At 41.9% G+C, this 14,736-nt stretch overlaps 1 protein-coding gene across 1 annotated transcript in view; it reads left to right on the top strand.

Moving 5' to 3' along the window:
* Positions 1-435: 435 nt before the first annotated feature.
* The window catches only part of LOC121541957 (calcium/calmodulin-dependent protein kinase type II subunit alpha-like), a 43,071-nt gene continuing 28,770 nt past the window's right edge, over positions 436-14,736 (top strand). The window contains exons 1-3 of the mRNA XM_045214124.1: positions 436-727; positions 3,241-3,309; positions 3,423-3,572. Coding sequence (XP_045070059.1) covers positions 3,434-3,572 — 139 coding nt within the window. The 5' untranslated portion in view covers positions 436-727; positions 3,241-3,309; positions 3,423-3,433. The remainder of the gene's footprint in view (positions 728-3,240; positions 3,310-3,422; positions 3,573-14,736) is intronic.

The following is a 14,736-nucleotide window of genomic DNA, read 5'->3' as shown; positions in this document are numbered from 1 at the left end:
AAACAAACCGGATGGACATCATGAAAATGATCGGAGAGGTTGAGAGTAGAAGAAGTTCATTTGTAAAATATATATATATATATATATATATATATATATATATATATATATATATATATATAATAGAATTATTGTAAAATTAACTGTGTCCTTAAAGTGTAGATAATAAGTATAGACCGGAAGTAGAGGCCTGGGCATTGATGTTCACTAATTTACTCCAAGTAGGGAAAGGATGGTGGGGTTGAAAAGTAATAAAGGGGAGAATATATATAAAAAACATGGGGGATTGGAAGTGATGCAGACAATTACATTGATAGAAGATACAATCTATCTGCAATATTAAGCTGATCCATCCCCCAGAAAAAAAATAAGAAAAAAATACTTAAAGTAGTCATAAGGAAACATAACTAGGAAGACACTGATGTTGTAGGAAGAGTAACATTATGGGCATTTAGGTTAAAACATGTGCTTATACTGTGAGTCTAATTATTGACCTTTCGGTTGTTGTCTGGAAGCTATAAATGAAAGGTGTGTCAGCTGACCACTGCATGTCTTAAGATAGAGTGTGGTCACTGAGCGGAGGTCAAACTAACATCACAAACTGTAGTTCAAAGTGTATTCATATTGTAGAGGAGAGGACTTATGATAGATAGGTGGAGATCATATCATTTCTAAAATACATCTAGAGCATTTGTCATCCATTTAGTTCAAGGAATAGTCAACTTTGGTAAGTGAGTTTCATACACTTATATTGCTAATGTATTGCCGTTACAGCTATCAGCTTTTTAAAAATCCTTTATTTAAAGATGCACTATGCAGAAATTGCACCGTCATTTCCTGGACGCTAAAATTCTAATGGTTAGTCTAATTTCAGTTTGTGCCAAAACAAGCATTTTTTTATTTAACCTTTATTTAACCAGGTAAGCCAGTTGAGAACAAGTTCTCATTTACAACTGCGACCTGGCCAAGATAAAGCAAAGCAGTGCGATAAAAACAACAACACAGAGTTATATATGGGGTAAAACAAAACATAAAGTCAAAAATACAACAGAAAATATATATACAGTGTGTGCAAATGTAGCAAGTTATGGAGGTAAGGTAATAAATAGGCTATTGTGCAAAATAATTACAATTAGTATTAACACTGGAATGATAGATGTGCAAGAGATGATATGCAAATAGAGATACTGGGGTGCAAATGAGCAAAATAAATAACAATATGGGGATGAGGTAGTTGGGTGGGCTAATTTCAGATGGGCTGTGTACAGGTGCAGTGATCGGTAAGGTGCTCTGACAACTAATGCTTAAAGTTAGTGAGGGAGATAAGAGTCTCCAGCTTCAGAGATTTTTGTAATTCGTTCCAGTCATTGGCAGCAGAGAACTGGAAGGAATGGCGGCCAAAGGAGGTGTTGGCTTTGGGGATGACCAGTGAGATATACCTGCTGGAGCGCATACTACGGGTGGGTGTTGCTATGGTGATCAATGAGCTAAGATAAGGCGGGGATTTGCCTAGCAGTGATTTATAGATGGCCTGGAGCCAGTGGGTTTGGCAACGAATATGTAGTGAGGACCAGCCAACAAGAGCGTACAGGCCACAGTGGTGGGTAGTATATGGGGCTTTGGTGACAAAACGGATGGCACTGTGATAGACTACATCCAATTTGCTGAGTAGAGTGTTGGAGGCTATTTTGTAAATGACATCGCCGAAGTCAAGGATCGGTAGGATAGTCAGTTTTACGAGGGCATGTTTGGCAGCATGAGTGAAGGAGGCTTTGTTGCGAAATAGGAAGCCGATTCTAGATTTAACCCTGGATTGGAGATGCTTAATGTGAGTCTGGAAGGAGAGTTTACAGTCTAACCAGACACCTAGGTATTTGTAGTTGTCCACATACTCTAGGTCAGACCCGTCGAGAGTAGTGATTCTAGTCGGGTGGGCAGGTGCCAGCAGCGTTCGATTGAAGAGCATGCATTTAGTTTTACTAGTGTTTAAGAGCAGTTGGAGGCTACTGAAGGAGTGTTGTATGGCATTGAAACTCGTTTGGAGGTTTGTTAACACAGTGTCCAATGAAGGGCCAGATGTATACAAAATGGTGTCGTCTGCGTAGAGGTGGATCTGAGAGTCACCAGCAGCAAGAGCGACATCATTGATATACACAGAGAAAAGAGTCGGCCCAAGAATTGAACCCTGTGGCATCCCCATAGAGACTGCCATAGGTCCAGACAACAGGCCCTCCGATTTGACACATTAAACTCTATCTGAGAAGTAGTTGGTGAACCAGGCGAGGCAGTCATTTGAGAAACCAAGGCTATTTAGTCTGCCAATAAGAATGCGGTGGTTGACAGAGTCGAAAGCCTTGGCAAGGTCGATGAAGACGCCTGCACAGTACTGTCTATTATCGATTGCGGTTATAATATCGTTTAGGACCTTGAGTGTGGCTGAGGTGCACCCATGACCAGGGGGGGCATGGGCAAGTTGCAGCGGAGGGTGCAGAGCTGGTAGCCGGGATAGTGGTAGCCAGGTAGAAAGCATGGCCAGCCGTAGCAAAATGCTTGTTGAAATTCTCGATTATTGTAGATTTATCGGTGGTGATAGTGTTTCCTAGCCTCAGTGCATATATATAGTGTATATAGTGTATATAGTGTAGAGATTCATTGTACCATCTATACCACTGTTAAATATATTTTAAATAACCATGAATATTGTATTTTCAGCTATTTGAAGCTGGTGTACAAAACCGAAAGAAAAAGACACAAAAACTGAACTTAAAATTGGGAAGCATAGAAATAGCTCATATAGAACCGATCTACCGTTTCTTAGAGTTGCTTTCAATGAGAATGACAGATCTATAACTCACATCTCTATGTGAATTTTGTTGGTTCCCTAAAAAGTTACATATTGCAGCTTTAAACAGAGATGTCAAATTGAGATTCACATCTCTTTTTCAAGTGACCCTGGCCAAGAAAGCTGCAGACATAGAGTTAGACATGAATGAAACAAAACACAACACAACATATAACATAAAAATGAAGTTAAAAAACTGTGGAAAACGGATAAGATAACTTAAAAGAGCAGGTTTCTGAGAAAAATGCAGTATACATTTTCCTTTTCCTGCTTCAGTGCTGCTGACACTTACAGATGGTCCAAAAATCCCTTGTTCTCATCAAACTACATGAAGGAAAATGGTAGTGAACGATAACTCCCAATGTGTAATAAGTTACAACTTCTGTTTTTGAAAACAGGTACTTGTGGTTGGGTGTTCACACCAAGCAATGTGTGACATAAAGAAGTGTTCTCTCCCTGACACGCCAGTAAGTTGTCTTGTCAACAAGCCTGTCTTTCATTTATATTGCATCATCATTCTCTGCTGCTATGTATACCATTTTACATTAATCCTGTAGCTTAATTCACCCTTCTTGTGCAGGCAGAAGATAAATGATCCCCCTGATAATAATAGTTCTGGTGGACACATCAGAGCTGTTTTCTTCAACATACACAATACTGCAGGAAAAGTATTCCCACATGCAACAAGTAAACAACAGAAGGTTATGCATAGAAACAGAGACACACTCACGTGAGTATGTACTGTAATGATCCACTACATTCATGTCACACCTCACCAGAATACTCTTCTTCCTTTAGATGAGTTTACTCAGGTTACAGTAAAGTTAGTAGCAGAAGTGCTTATTTCAGGAAAGAGGAAAGAGTCATCATGACATCTGTTCAGACCAGATGCATTCTCAAAACCTCTGTATAGCTCACTCATATGATTGAGGCCCATTTGTTTTCCATCTTGACTGGCTGCATCACCTCTTGGTATGGGAACTGCTTGGCATCCGACCGTAAGGCTACAGAGGGTAGAGTGTACGGCCCAGTGCATAACTCGGGCTGAGCTCCCTGCTATCCAGGACCTCTATACCAGGAGGTGTCAGATGAAGGCCCGAAGAAATATGTCAAAGTATCCAGCCACCCCCACACACACACACACACACACATACACACACTCACACACACACACACACACACACACACACACACACACAAAACACATGTACAGACGCCATAGACGCCACAAACACACACACACACGCACACACACTTTACACACACACACATACACACACAATGCTGCTACTCCGTTTATTACATATCCTTATTGCTTAGTCACGTTCAATCCTACCCATATGTACATACTGTATTACCTGAACTACCTGAACTACCTCGTACCCCTGCACATTGACTCAGTACTGGTACTCCTAGTATATAGCCTCATTACTACCTCGTACCCTGCACATTGACTCAGTACTGGTACTCCTAGTATATAGCCTCATTACTACCTCGTACCTTGCACATTGAATCAGTACTGGTACTCTTAGTATATAGCCTCATTACTACCCCGTACCCTGCACATTGACTCAGTACTGGTACTCTTAGTATATAGCATCATTACTAGGAGTACCAGTACTGAGTCAATGTGCAGGGTATGAGGAAGTAATGAGGCTATATACTAGGAGTACCAGTACTGAGTCAATGTGCAGGGTATGAGGTAATAATGAGGCTATACCCCAGGAGTACCAGTACTGAGTCAATGTGCAGGGTATGAGGTAGTAATGAGGCTATATACTAGTTGTACCAGTACTGAGTCAATGTGCAGGGTATGAGGTAGTAATGAGGCTATATACTAGGAGTGCCAGTACTGAGTCAATGTGCAGGGTACGAGGTAGTAATGAGGGTATATACTAGGAGTACCAGTACTGAGTCAATGTGCAGGGTACGAGGTAGTAATGAGGCTATATACTAGGAGTACCAGTACTGAGTCAATGTGCAGGGTACGAGGTAGTAATGAGGCTATATATTAGGAGTACCAGTACTGAGTCAATGTGCAGGGGTACGAGGTAGTTCAGGTAGTTCAGGTAATACAGTATGTACAAATGGGTAGGAGTAAACGTGACTACGCAATCAGGATATGTAATAAACAAAGTAGCAGCAGTGTGTGTGTGTGTGTTTGTGGCGTCTATGGCGACTATGCATGTGTTTTTTGTGTAAGCGTGTTTGTATATGTGTGTGGGTGGCTGGACATTTTACTAGGAGTCTAAGCAAGTCTAAGAAACGGTAGATCTGTTCTATATGGGACGGTGAGGAACAGGCAGAGGTTGGAGGAGACCAGCCGGAGCTTGCCGAGGAGTCCTGTTCTGCGCACAGATCGTTCAGGCGTCAGGAACCATGGTATGCCACCAAAAGCGTTGTCGCACAAAGGCCAGGATCCGACAGGAGCCCGGGTGGCAGGCAAGCCTGGAGGAATGGGCTCCAGGACCAAGGAGTGGACAGCATCAGGAACAAACATCCGGTTATTTGGGCCCCCCCCCCTCCGGGATTCGGCTGGGAATGCTGTGCCTACCGGACCTGCTTCCCTATTCCCCAACTGAGTGCCGTCGCCAAGCACGAGGTGGGAAGGATGGTCTCGGATTCCGGGGGTGTAGCCGCGGGGCTATAGCGGCGTGACAGCGCATCTGGCTTGACATTCTTGGATCCCGGTCGGTATGAGAGGGAGATGTTGAACCAGGTGAAAAGCAGGGCCCACCTAGCTTGCCTGGAATTAAGACGCTTGGCGGTGCGGAGATATTCCAAGTTCTTGTGGTCTGTCCACACAATGAACGGATGTCCCGCCCCCTCCAGCCAGTGCCTCCACTCCTCCGCCATCTTCACCGCGAGAAGCTCACGATTCCCCATATTGTAATTCCTCTCCATGGTGTTGAGGCGATGGGAGAAGAAGGCGCAGGGATGTAACTTGATGTCCAGGGCCGAACGTTGGGACAGGACTGCCCCCACTCCGACATCCAAAGCATCGGCCTCCACCACGAACTGGTGGGACGGGTCAGGATGAACCAAGATGGGAGCAGTGGTGAAACGGTATTTGAGGTCCCGGAAAGCCCGGTCAGCAGCTGGGGACCATGGAAACGGAACCTAGGGAGAGGTGAGTGCAGACAGGGGGGAAGCCAGGGTGCTGTAACCCCGGATAAAGTGGCTATAAAAGTTGGCGAACCCCAGGAAACGTTGCAGCTGCACTCTGGACGAAGGCTGGGACCGGGACCAATCCACCACCACTCTCACCTTCCCGGGATCCATCTGTACACTCCCTGCAGCGATGATGCATCCCAGGAAGGGGATGGTGGAGCGATGGAATTCACATTCACAAAAAGCTGGTTCTCAAGGTGTTGGAGGACCTGTAGGATGTGGAGCACGTGTTCTTGGGCGGAGCGGGAGAAGACGAGGATGTCGTCGAGGTAGACGAAGACGAACCGGTTCAAGATGTCGCGGAAAACATAATTAACCAGGGCCAGAAACACAGCTGGAGCATTGGTAAGGCCAAATGGCATGACCAGATACTCGTAGTGACCGCTGGCCGTGTTGAAGGCCATCTTCCACTCGTCCCCCTCCCGTATCCGCACCAGGTGGTAGGCGTTCCGTAGGTCCAGCTTGGAGAATACGTTGGCCCCCTGGAGCGGCTAAAAGGCAGAGGAGATGAGTGGTTGCGGGTAGCGGTTCTTCACCGGGATGTCATTGAGGCCCCGGAAGTCGATGCACGGGCACAGGGTTTTGTCCTTCTTCTCCACAAAAAAAGAACCAAGTGCTGGCGGGGGAGGCAGAAGGATGATGAACCCGGCAGCTAAGGAGTCCTCAATGTAGGTCTCCATAGCCTTGGTCTCCGGACCCGACAGCGAGTACAGTCGTCCCAGGGGCAGAGTGGTGCCTGGGATAAGGTTGATTCCGCGGGAAAAGCGAAGTGGCCCCGGCCTTACTGAACACCTCCCGGAGGTGCTGGTACTCCGAAGGAATGGCGGAGAGGTCCGAGGCAACTTACGAGCCCCCAGGAAGACGTCCCGGGGCAGGCTGCGCTGTCTTCAGGCAATGAGCGTGACAGAACAGGATCCAGCCCATGATGGCACCAGTAGACCAGTCCCCCCCACCCCACCCCACCCCAACCCCCTCTTTTACACTGCTGCTACTCTGTTTAATATTTATGCATAGTCACTTTAACTCTACCGACATGTACATATTATCGCAATTACCTCGACTAACCGGTGCCCCCGCACATTGACTCTGTACCGGTACCCCCTGTATATATCCTCCCTACTGTTATTTTATTTTAATGCTGCTATTTAATTATTTGCTATTTTTATTTTTTTCTTAAACTGCATTGTTGGTTATGGGCTTGTAAGAAAGCATTGTATTCAGCGCATGTGGCAATTAAAATTTGATATGATTTGATTTGAATAAAGGGGTTGTGTCGCTGGAGCCAAGAGATACCCAATACCACGTGAACCTGAGGAGACCTAATTAGCAGGAATTGGATCGTCTCGCTGTGGTTCCCTGATACTCGTAGGTTGATGTAATGTATTTGTATTTTGTATTGTTTTAGTGTGTATTTGTACTGTGGCTGTGTAATTGCCTTTACCTGGCCTGGGAATACGCGTGCAAATTAGCTTATGGCTAACCCTGGCACATGGACGTTGCTTTATTGTAATGTTGATTAATGTGCATTGTCCCCTATAAATGAATAAATAATACATAAATAAATAAAAATGCTGTGCTCCTCCTATACAGTACCATAATGAGAACTGGAAACACAAGCAGAGAGATCCACTGCTCATTTATACACTTGCATGCAATAAACAGAGATGTTAACACTGGAGAGTGAAGACATAGAGGGAATGGGACGCATCAATAAAACAAAGTCACTCAAATTCATTGTCATTTTTTAAATCCACAACAAATCTTTATCAGAAGAACACACCATTTAGTGTAAAAACACCAATCTAACTTATTGCAGAACATCCTGGGGCAGTGTTAGTGGTCTGTTATAAATAGCTTCTTACTCTGAAGTAGGCAGAATACTGTAGTTTACACTGTCTGTTGAAAGTAAGTTAAACTGCTCTAACAAGCAAGAGGGGGTTTGTATTGATAACACTAAACAGTGGGGAAGATATATGGTAAATACCGACAGTCCTGATTGGAAGAACGTAAAGAAGTGCTTTGATGCTCCTCCCACAACCAGTATTATGTTCTATTATGTACATATTTATGTTAGTATTACTTTGATTACTTGATATTTCTGACTGGACTCTTGTTATTATTAAATGATGTATGTACTCCGTTGTTGAAGGAACATTGTTGAGGGAGCAGTGTTGACGGAGAAGTGTTGAGGGAGAATTGTTGACGGAGAAGTGTTGAGGGAGAAGTGTTGAGGGAGAAGTGTTGAGGGAGAATTGTTGAGGGAGCAGTGTTGAGGGAGGAGTGTTGAGGGATGTGTATTACATTGAAGTAGAGAAATGGCAGTTTGCTGCCCTAGTCATATCATCACATAAGGTAAGTGGCTATTCAGACCAACGGTCAGCCATTTAATCATTTAAACCTGTGAGGGTATCGTATCTGAAGATTATGCCTTTGTTAAATGTTTTTCATGAAGAAATGGAATGTTGGTTGTGTTAGTATCAAGAGGGAATGTTTTGGGTGTGACGTCACATACAACAGACCGGAAGTGTCTTGTAGACAGGGGAGACTGGGGATTGGCCAGAAGAGGGAGCTTCATTGTTTATAAATAGGGGGGTTAAACGAAGAAGAAAACAGAGCGAGCAGCCATTCGGAGGCGTCGCTCCCCGGGTGTCATGTCACCTGTCATTTATGCTGTAACCTCGTGATTTTAATAAAAGCCTCTAACACGATGCAGCATAACGGACTCTTTGTTGACAGCAATAATGGCCACCATTCATCCGATACGACATAATGGCGCCCAACGTGGGGCTGGGTTTGCGTCTCTTCCTTGTTTCAGTCAACCGCCAGGCTAACTCGCTTTGAAGCATGGCCAAAAAAAAGGGTGAGTGTTTTCTTACCGCTTCGGAGTTTGTTAGACTGGATACGACTTGTGTACACTGGAGAGATGTACCATAAGACCTTGCCTCGGGTGGCGTTGTTGCTGTTGACTGGAGTCTGCTAAAATGTTATTCCATTGGTAACGGGTGACAATGGGGAAATTTAGAGCATTAAGATAGATTCCATTGGTAACGGGTGACAATGGGGAAATTTAGAGAAGGCCGATATGCATTCATCTTTAGGGCACTGGACCGCTTTAAGACCCCGGGGGGGCCATTTTAGATAATGGGCTGGCAAATCCATGTGTACGATAGAATGTACATTTGGTGAGTTTTTGAAGAGAACTCGGGTTGGTGGAATTTATCTGATTGTGATTATGATTTGACTCTCGTCCGACGGGATGTTTGATTGGGTCTGATTTCTCGGTGTAATAGTCATTAATTCTCGGCAACAAAAACGGTAGGAGAAATAGGTTCAAAAATAAATAGGCCAGTGCAGGGTGTGTGATTGTGTAGTAGGCCGCAGTTAGCTAGAGGCTAAGGCTAATGCTTGATTGTTTTGGGCCACGTGGTACATCGTGGCTAAGGCTAATTCTCAATGCTAAAGTGTGAATCATGCTGCATTCTACATAGTGGCTAAGGTTAATACTAAATGCTAATGCTAAATGCTAATTGTGTTGTGTGCTACATGCTAATGTATCCTTAGAGACTCCATTGCGATGGATTAAAGTCTCTTAAATTTGTCTCTGTGTTTAAGTCAGGTTATATGTTTTGTGAGCGCTGTTAAATGTTGTTTGACTATAAGGGGGAGGGAGTAGAAAATCTTCCTTCCACGGTGAAAAGGGATTTTTGAATGGCTGTGCGCATGCGTTTAATTTTGCGACACTACACTACAGAAAGGGGAGTTTATGGCACGAGATTAGGACACGTTTTGGTTTACGGCACTAAAACTACGACATGCGGTTGTGCTCAGCCTACAAAACAAAATGGTTGGTTGAGGTCATAGGTCCCATTTGGGAGCTGCAGGGGCAGACAGAGAAACACACGGACAAAGAGAAGATAGATTTTAGCACGATTATTCTAGTTTAAACTGCGATTGGTTAAAGATGAAACTTGTTTTGTAACCTATTGAATTTATAAATTAGATATATGGTAGCGGATTATAATAAATTGAATTAAATAATTAAATAACGGATTAAAATAAAATAATGTTTTTGAGCGATCTATTTAGTTCTGAGTTTAGTCTTAGAGTGAATAATGTAGAACGAATGAATATTGAATGGTTGGAAATACTCAGTGATGGCATTAACTACTAAAAGCTGTTTCTGTGTCTTTGTCCCTTGTCATGAGAGACAGGAGAGAGGGGGAGCGAGGAGATACAGGAAGTGATCACGTGACGCGGCAGAGGATCAAGTCAAAAAAAAAAAAGGTTACTGTTACAAGATATGTGATGTTATGACGATTTTACATAGGCTTGGCAAATGCTATTTCATTAAAAATTGCATTTTGGAAGATCTGTGTATCACTGGGGTTTGATTACAGATGTGTTGGGAATCAAGGATTGACATTTTAAGATTTTAAGACAAATTTAAGATAATTAGAGCTGATAGAGCAAGGGGTTTATGGGAATTGGAGTAATGATAGGGTTAGAGGCTTTGTTTTTGGGGGATTGCTTTGAAGTGGACTAACTACATTTACTTGCATTTGATGGGTTGTGGTAAGATAGCCAACACTAATTGATATTGGTGACATAGGAATAAAAATTGGTTTTAATTATTCAGGATTTTTAATGGATTTATTTAAAAAAAAGTTGTTAGGTTTATATTAATGATTAGAGGGGGGGAAGCCATAGGCTATACAGTCTAAAATAAAATAATTCATAGTAAAGGAATATAAAAGGTTTTTACAATGGGGAGAAAGGACAGCAAGGCTAGAGGAAGGTGATTACACCGATTGATATAGGGGGGAAAATAGTAATCCTTTAATTAAAGTAGGGTTAGAAAGTAGTGTTAGGAAAACTAATGGCAGAAGTTAGTACACCTTTCTCACATACGGATTCAGCAAAAAGACACCCACCTTACGAGAAGAAAAAGTACAGCTTAGGGATGTTTATCCTCAGCTTTCAGTGATCATCCAGCAGGGTGATTATGGCATCAGAGATGAAGACGAATAATAGATAGAGGACAAGCAGAAACGACGATAAAGATGAATCCAGAACTCCAGAAGGAAGGAAATGAGATGTCTGGAAGAGAAGAGTGAGGTTAAAGAAGACGAGGAGGATGAAGATGAGAGTGATGATGAAGAGGTCATGCATGGGTGGATATGACTCTGTGATCAGATGGAAGTTGAAGGAAGAAGGATACACGAGATTTGATCTCTGATGGAAGTTGAAGATGAAGAAAAGAGGGAGATTAAGGGTGCTTTATGTTCAAGAGGATTTTATCCTCCAATGACTGGCGAAGAAGAAATAGGAGATATAGACCGAGGCGTATCAGGCCTGGAGGAAGCGACGACTTTGGGAGAGGTAAAAGAGCTAGAGGAACAGCTCGAGACGCTGAAGATACAGAAGAGGAGAAACTGCTGAGAGGATCCCAAGAATTGGAGAAGAACAAAGAAGAAATAGAAGAAGGAGGAAGATTTCAGCTACACTTCCAGCAACTTTCAGAAGACTGTTATAATTGTGGACAGATTGGTTACTTTACCTGGGATGGAAATGCGCCAGGAGAAAACAACAGAGGAAGATAAAGGAGCAAGTGAAGATCACCTGTTAGTGCCTAGAAGAGACGAAGGGGGGTGTCAGCTGAGGGAATCGATTAGAGAAGAAGAGAAAATAGCTAACAATTGAAGTTAGGGAATCAATGGAGCTCTGCTATAAAAATCAAAGAGAAATCAAAATAGACATACTAATATTAGAAGATACTGTTATGGCAGTGTTGGGAAGAGATGCATTGTTTAAATTGAAGTGTACAATAAGATGTACACTAGACGACTGGGTTTTTGGGAATCATGTGCTTAAAAAAGATAATATCATAGGAAGGATGATAATCTATTGTTCTGTCTATTAGACAATCTGTCTGGAAAAATAAAGTTAAAAGGGGTGACTATTATTCTGGGTTACATTCTTACACTAAGGGATTTCAGGCTAGGCTAAAAGGTGTTTAGTCGTTTTGCCAAGTCTGTGTGTAATGAGTCAAAGGCAGGTGGGGAACTTTCCCAATCACATATTCTAAAAATTTGGTGGTAAGGGATTTTGTGAATAAATCAGGGGAAAAAGTTGTAAATGTTATGAGAGAAAAGATTAGATTAAAATAAGTTAGGAGTAGATTAGGGTTGAAGGAACTCTGAGACAGTAAGCTAAGTTTCAAAGTTAGTAGTAAGAGAGAGAACAATGGTGAATGACACTGTAGAGTAGGAAGATCAAGGTCATTATAGGTGTATTTTGTGTAATCAAAAGTTTAAAGTCAGGGATTTAGAGAAAGGACTGAGATTTGGGGAAAAAGTGACACTAGTGGTGATAGATGGAAGTACAAGCAAAGACAACTTTTTTCTTTGGGAAAACTAGGAGTAACTAAGGACATTAACACTTCAGTTTATTAGAACAACAGGGAGAAGCAATTTAACTCTTTCAACATTGATAGTTATCAAAGCCATAAATATATCGCATTTGATTATAAGGGAACCAATACAGCACCAATGTTAGGGAAAAATACTTATTAGGGTTAGGATGGGGACGTTTCTTCCATATGGAGAGATAATTATGGCGAATAAGTATTGTTATCAGGACCAGGAGTAGAAGCTGTTGCACCTAGTCAAAGGAGGTATAGTTTGGAAGAGGTTAGGAGTGACTGTTCACTTATTTGGCGTAATGTTACAGAGAAAGGTCAGGGAGAATATATGTATACTTATCTAGTGCAAGCATTAGAAGTTGTTCCGGTTAAGAATTATGGGTTAAAGGGCTATGTAATTCGTAAAGTGACGCTTATAATGGAAGATTTGAGGTCTGTTGACGTTTCCACAGTCATTGAGGGAGTTCAGGAGGAGTAGATTACAGTAGTCACTCCAACAGTAGATAATACACAGAGGATAATGGGAACTTTTGCACTAGAAGTAATTAGGGGTGATACAGCAGCTAAATCAACTACTTTAATGGTAACTTTGGAAGGGATTAATGATAATATTAGGTCAATAGTAAATGTAGGAAGTATGACACCGACAACAACTGTTCTGAAATTAAAGGGGGTTAGCAAGAAGGACTCAGGGGTTATGTTACGGTTGGAGAGTGCTATCAATGATAGTACGAATAGGGTTAAAATAGGAGAGCAGATAAGGGTAGAGAGTCAATATAGATTCATCTGAAATAGTGAAGGATACTATCATGGAGGACAGAATGAGGTCTTTGATTTTGATGACAGACAAGGAGAGGTATCTGATCAGTACCGCTCGTTAGGGAAGAGAGAAACTAAAGGGAGTGGTTTGATTCTTCTGTTGTGAAGATTAGAGATAGATGGGCAGGTTCCAGCAGCTCATTCTGTAATATCAGTGAGGAATTTTGAGGGTCCATGTCTGGTGAGAATTCCAGAACCACACATGTTAGAGACGGTCGGTCGACCTCTATCAAGTATGTGTCAATCTTATGCGTTGTCATGACTGTGGTATCAGCAACAGCAATCAGTAACAGATAGAATAATGTCGTTATCAAAACATTTGTTTAAGCCTAGGGTTAGGTGTTATTAGGTTAAGTGAATTAACTTGTGTGAATTTGTTGGATGGTAAAGGAAAATCAGGTAACAGCGTAACTGGAGCATTTGAGGTGTAACCATTGAGGGTTAAAAGTTGTTTTTGTTCTAATAAAACATATGGTAAGGGGTATGTTTATGGGAATATCAGATTGTGATGTTATATGATGACTTTGGATAAGCATGACATTAAGGGTAGTGATGACAAATATAATGTAACTTTTTATGTACCAGTTAGTAGGAACAGCAGGACTTTGATGGTTAAAAGATTAGCTTTTGACTGACAATGTGACTATGGGGAATTTTAGAGATATTTTGAGGGTTTGTGGTGATAAAGTATATATTCTTACAGTATGGATGGAAAGGATTTTGTTACATGTCAACGTTGAAGCTTCCATATGAGGTTTTACCATTATAAGAGGGATAGCACCGGACACAGCTAAATCTAGGGTTAAAAGGGTGACATGGCTACATGTCATAGTCTTCAAGCCTATTATTGAAGAATAAATCTAAGGGAGAAGGGGGGACTTTATTCATGGTATGGTGTAACATTTGGGAAGATCATATTGATAAATATTAGTTATACTTTGAGTCCAGATAGTTCAGATAATATCACTGGGGTTATAGATGCATTGAAGGAAATAAGGGATGCATTTGGAAGACTTGGTTGCAAGATCAGTTAGGCCAGTAGGGGCAGTGATGGGTCAGATTTTAGTTTCAGCTTTGATAACACTGTGTGATGTTTGTAATTTGTTACTGACCTTTGAGAAAGCTATGATATTGAGATAGGTTGGAGAGTGATTCCTGGAGACAACACTCAGATGCCGGTGTTGACTGTTCCTGATCTGGATAAAGATGGACAAGTGGAACTGAGGGATAAATATCATTTTTGATTATTTGATCATAAAAAAAAATAAAAAAATGCAATATTGGGGTGATGTTGGTATGATTTATGAATCAAAGGGGGGAATAGGTTTATGTGATTCATGCATCATTTATATATCAGTTTATATTCTTAGTTGATATTCATGTTTAAATTGAAAGTGTTTGTTTTGCAAAAGATACTGTTTGGTCGTTTCTGTTCTTTTCTTCCAGAAGCATTTGGGAGAACATATGGAGATTGAAATACTCA

Source organism: Coregonus clupeaformis, unplaced genomic scaffold, assembly GCF_020615455.1.
Source record: "Coregonus clupeaformis isolate EN_2021a unplaced genomic scaffold, ASM2061545v1 scaf0199, whole genome shotgun sequence".
Classification (NCBI taxonomy): Eukaryota; Metazoa; Chordata; class Actinopteri; order Salmoniformes; family Salmonidae; genus Coregonus; species Coregonus clupeaformis.
Note: the sequence above shows the minus strand (reverse complement) of the source record. Positions and strands in the feature narration are given on the sequence as shown.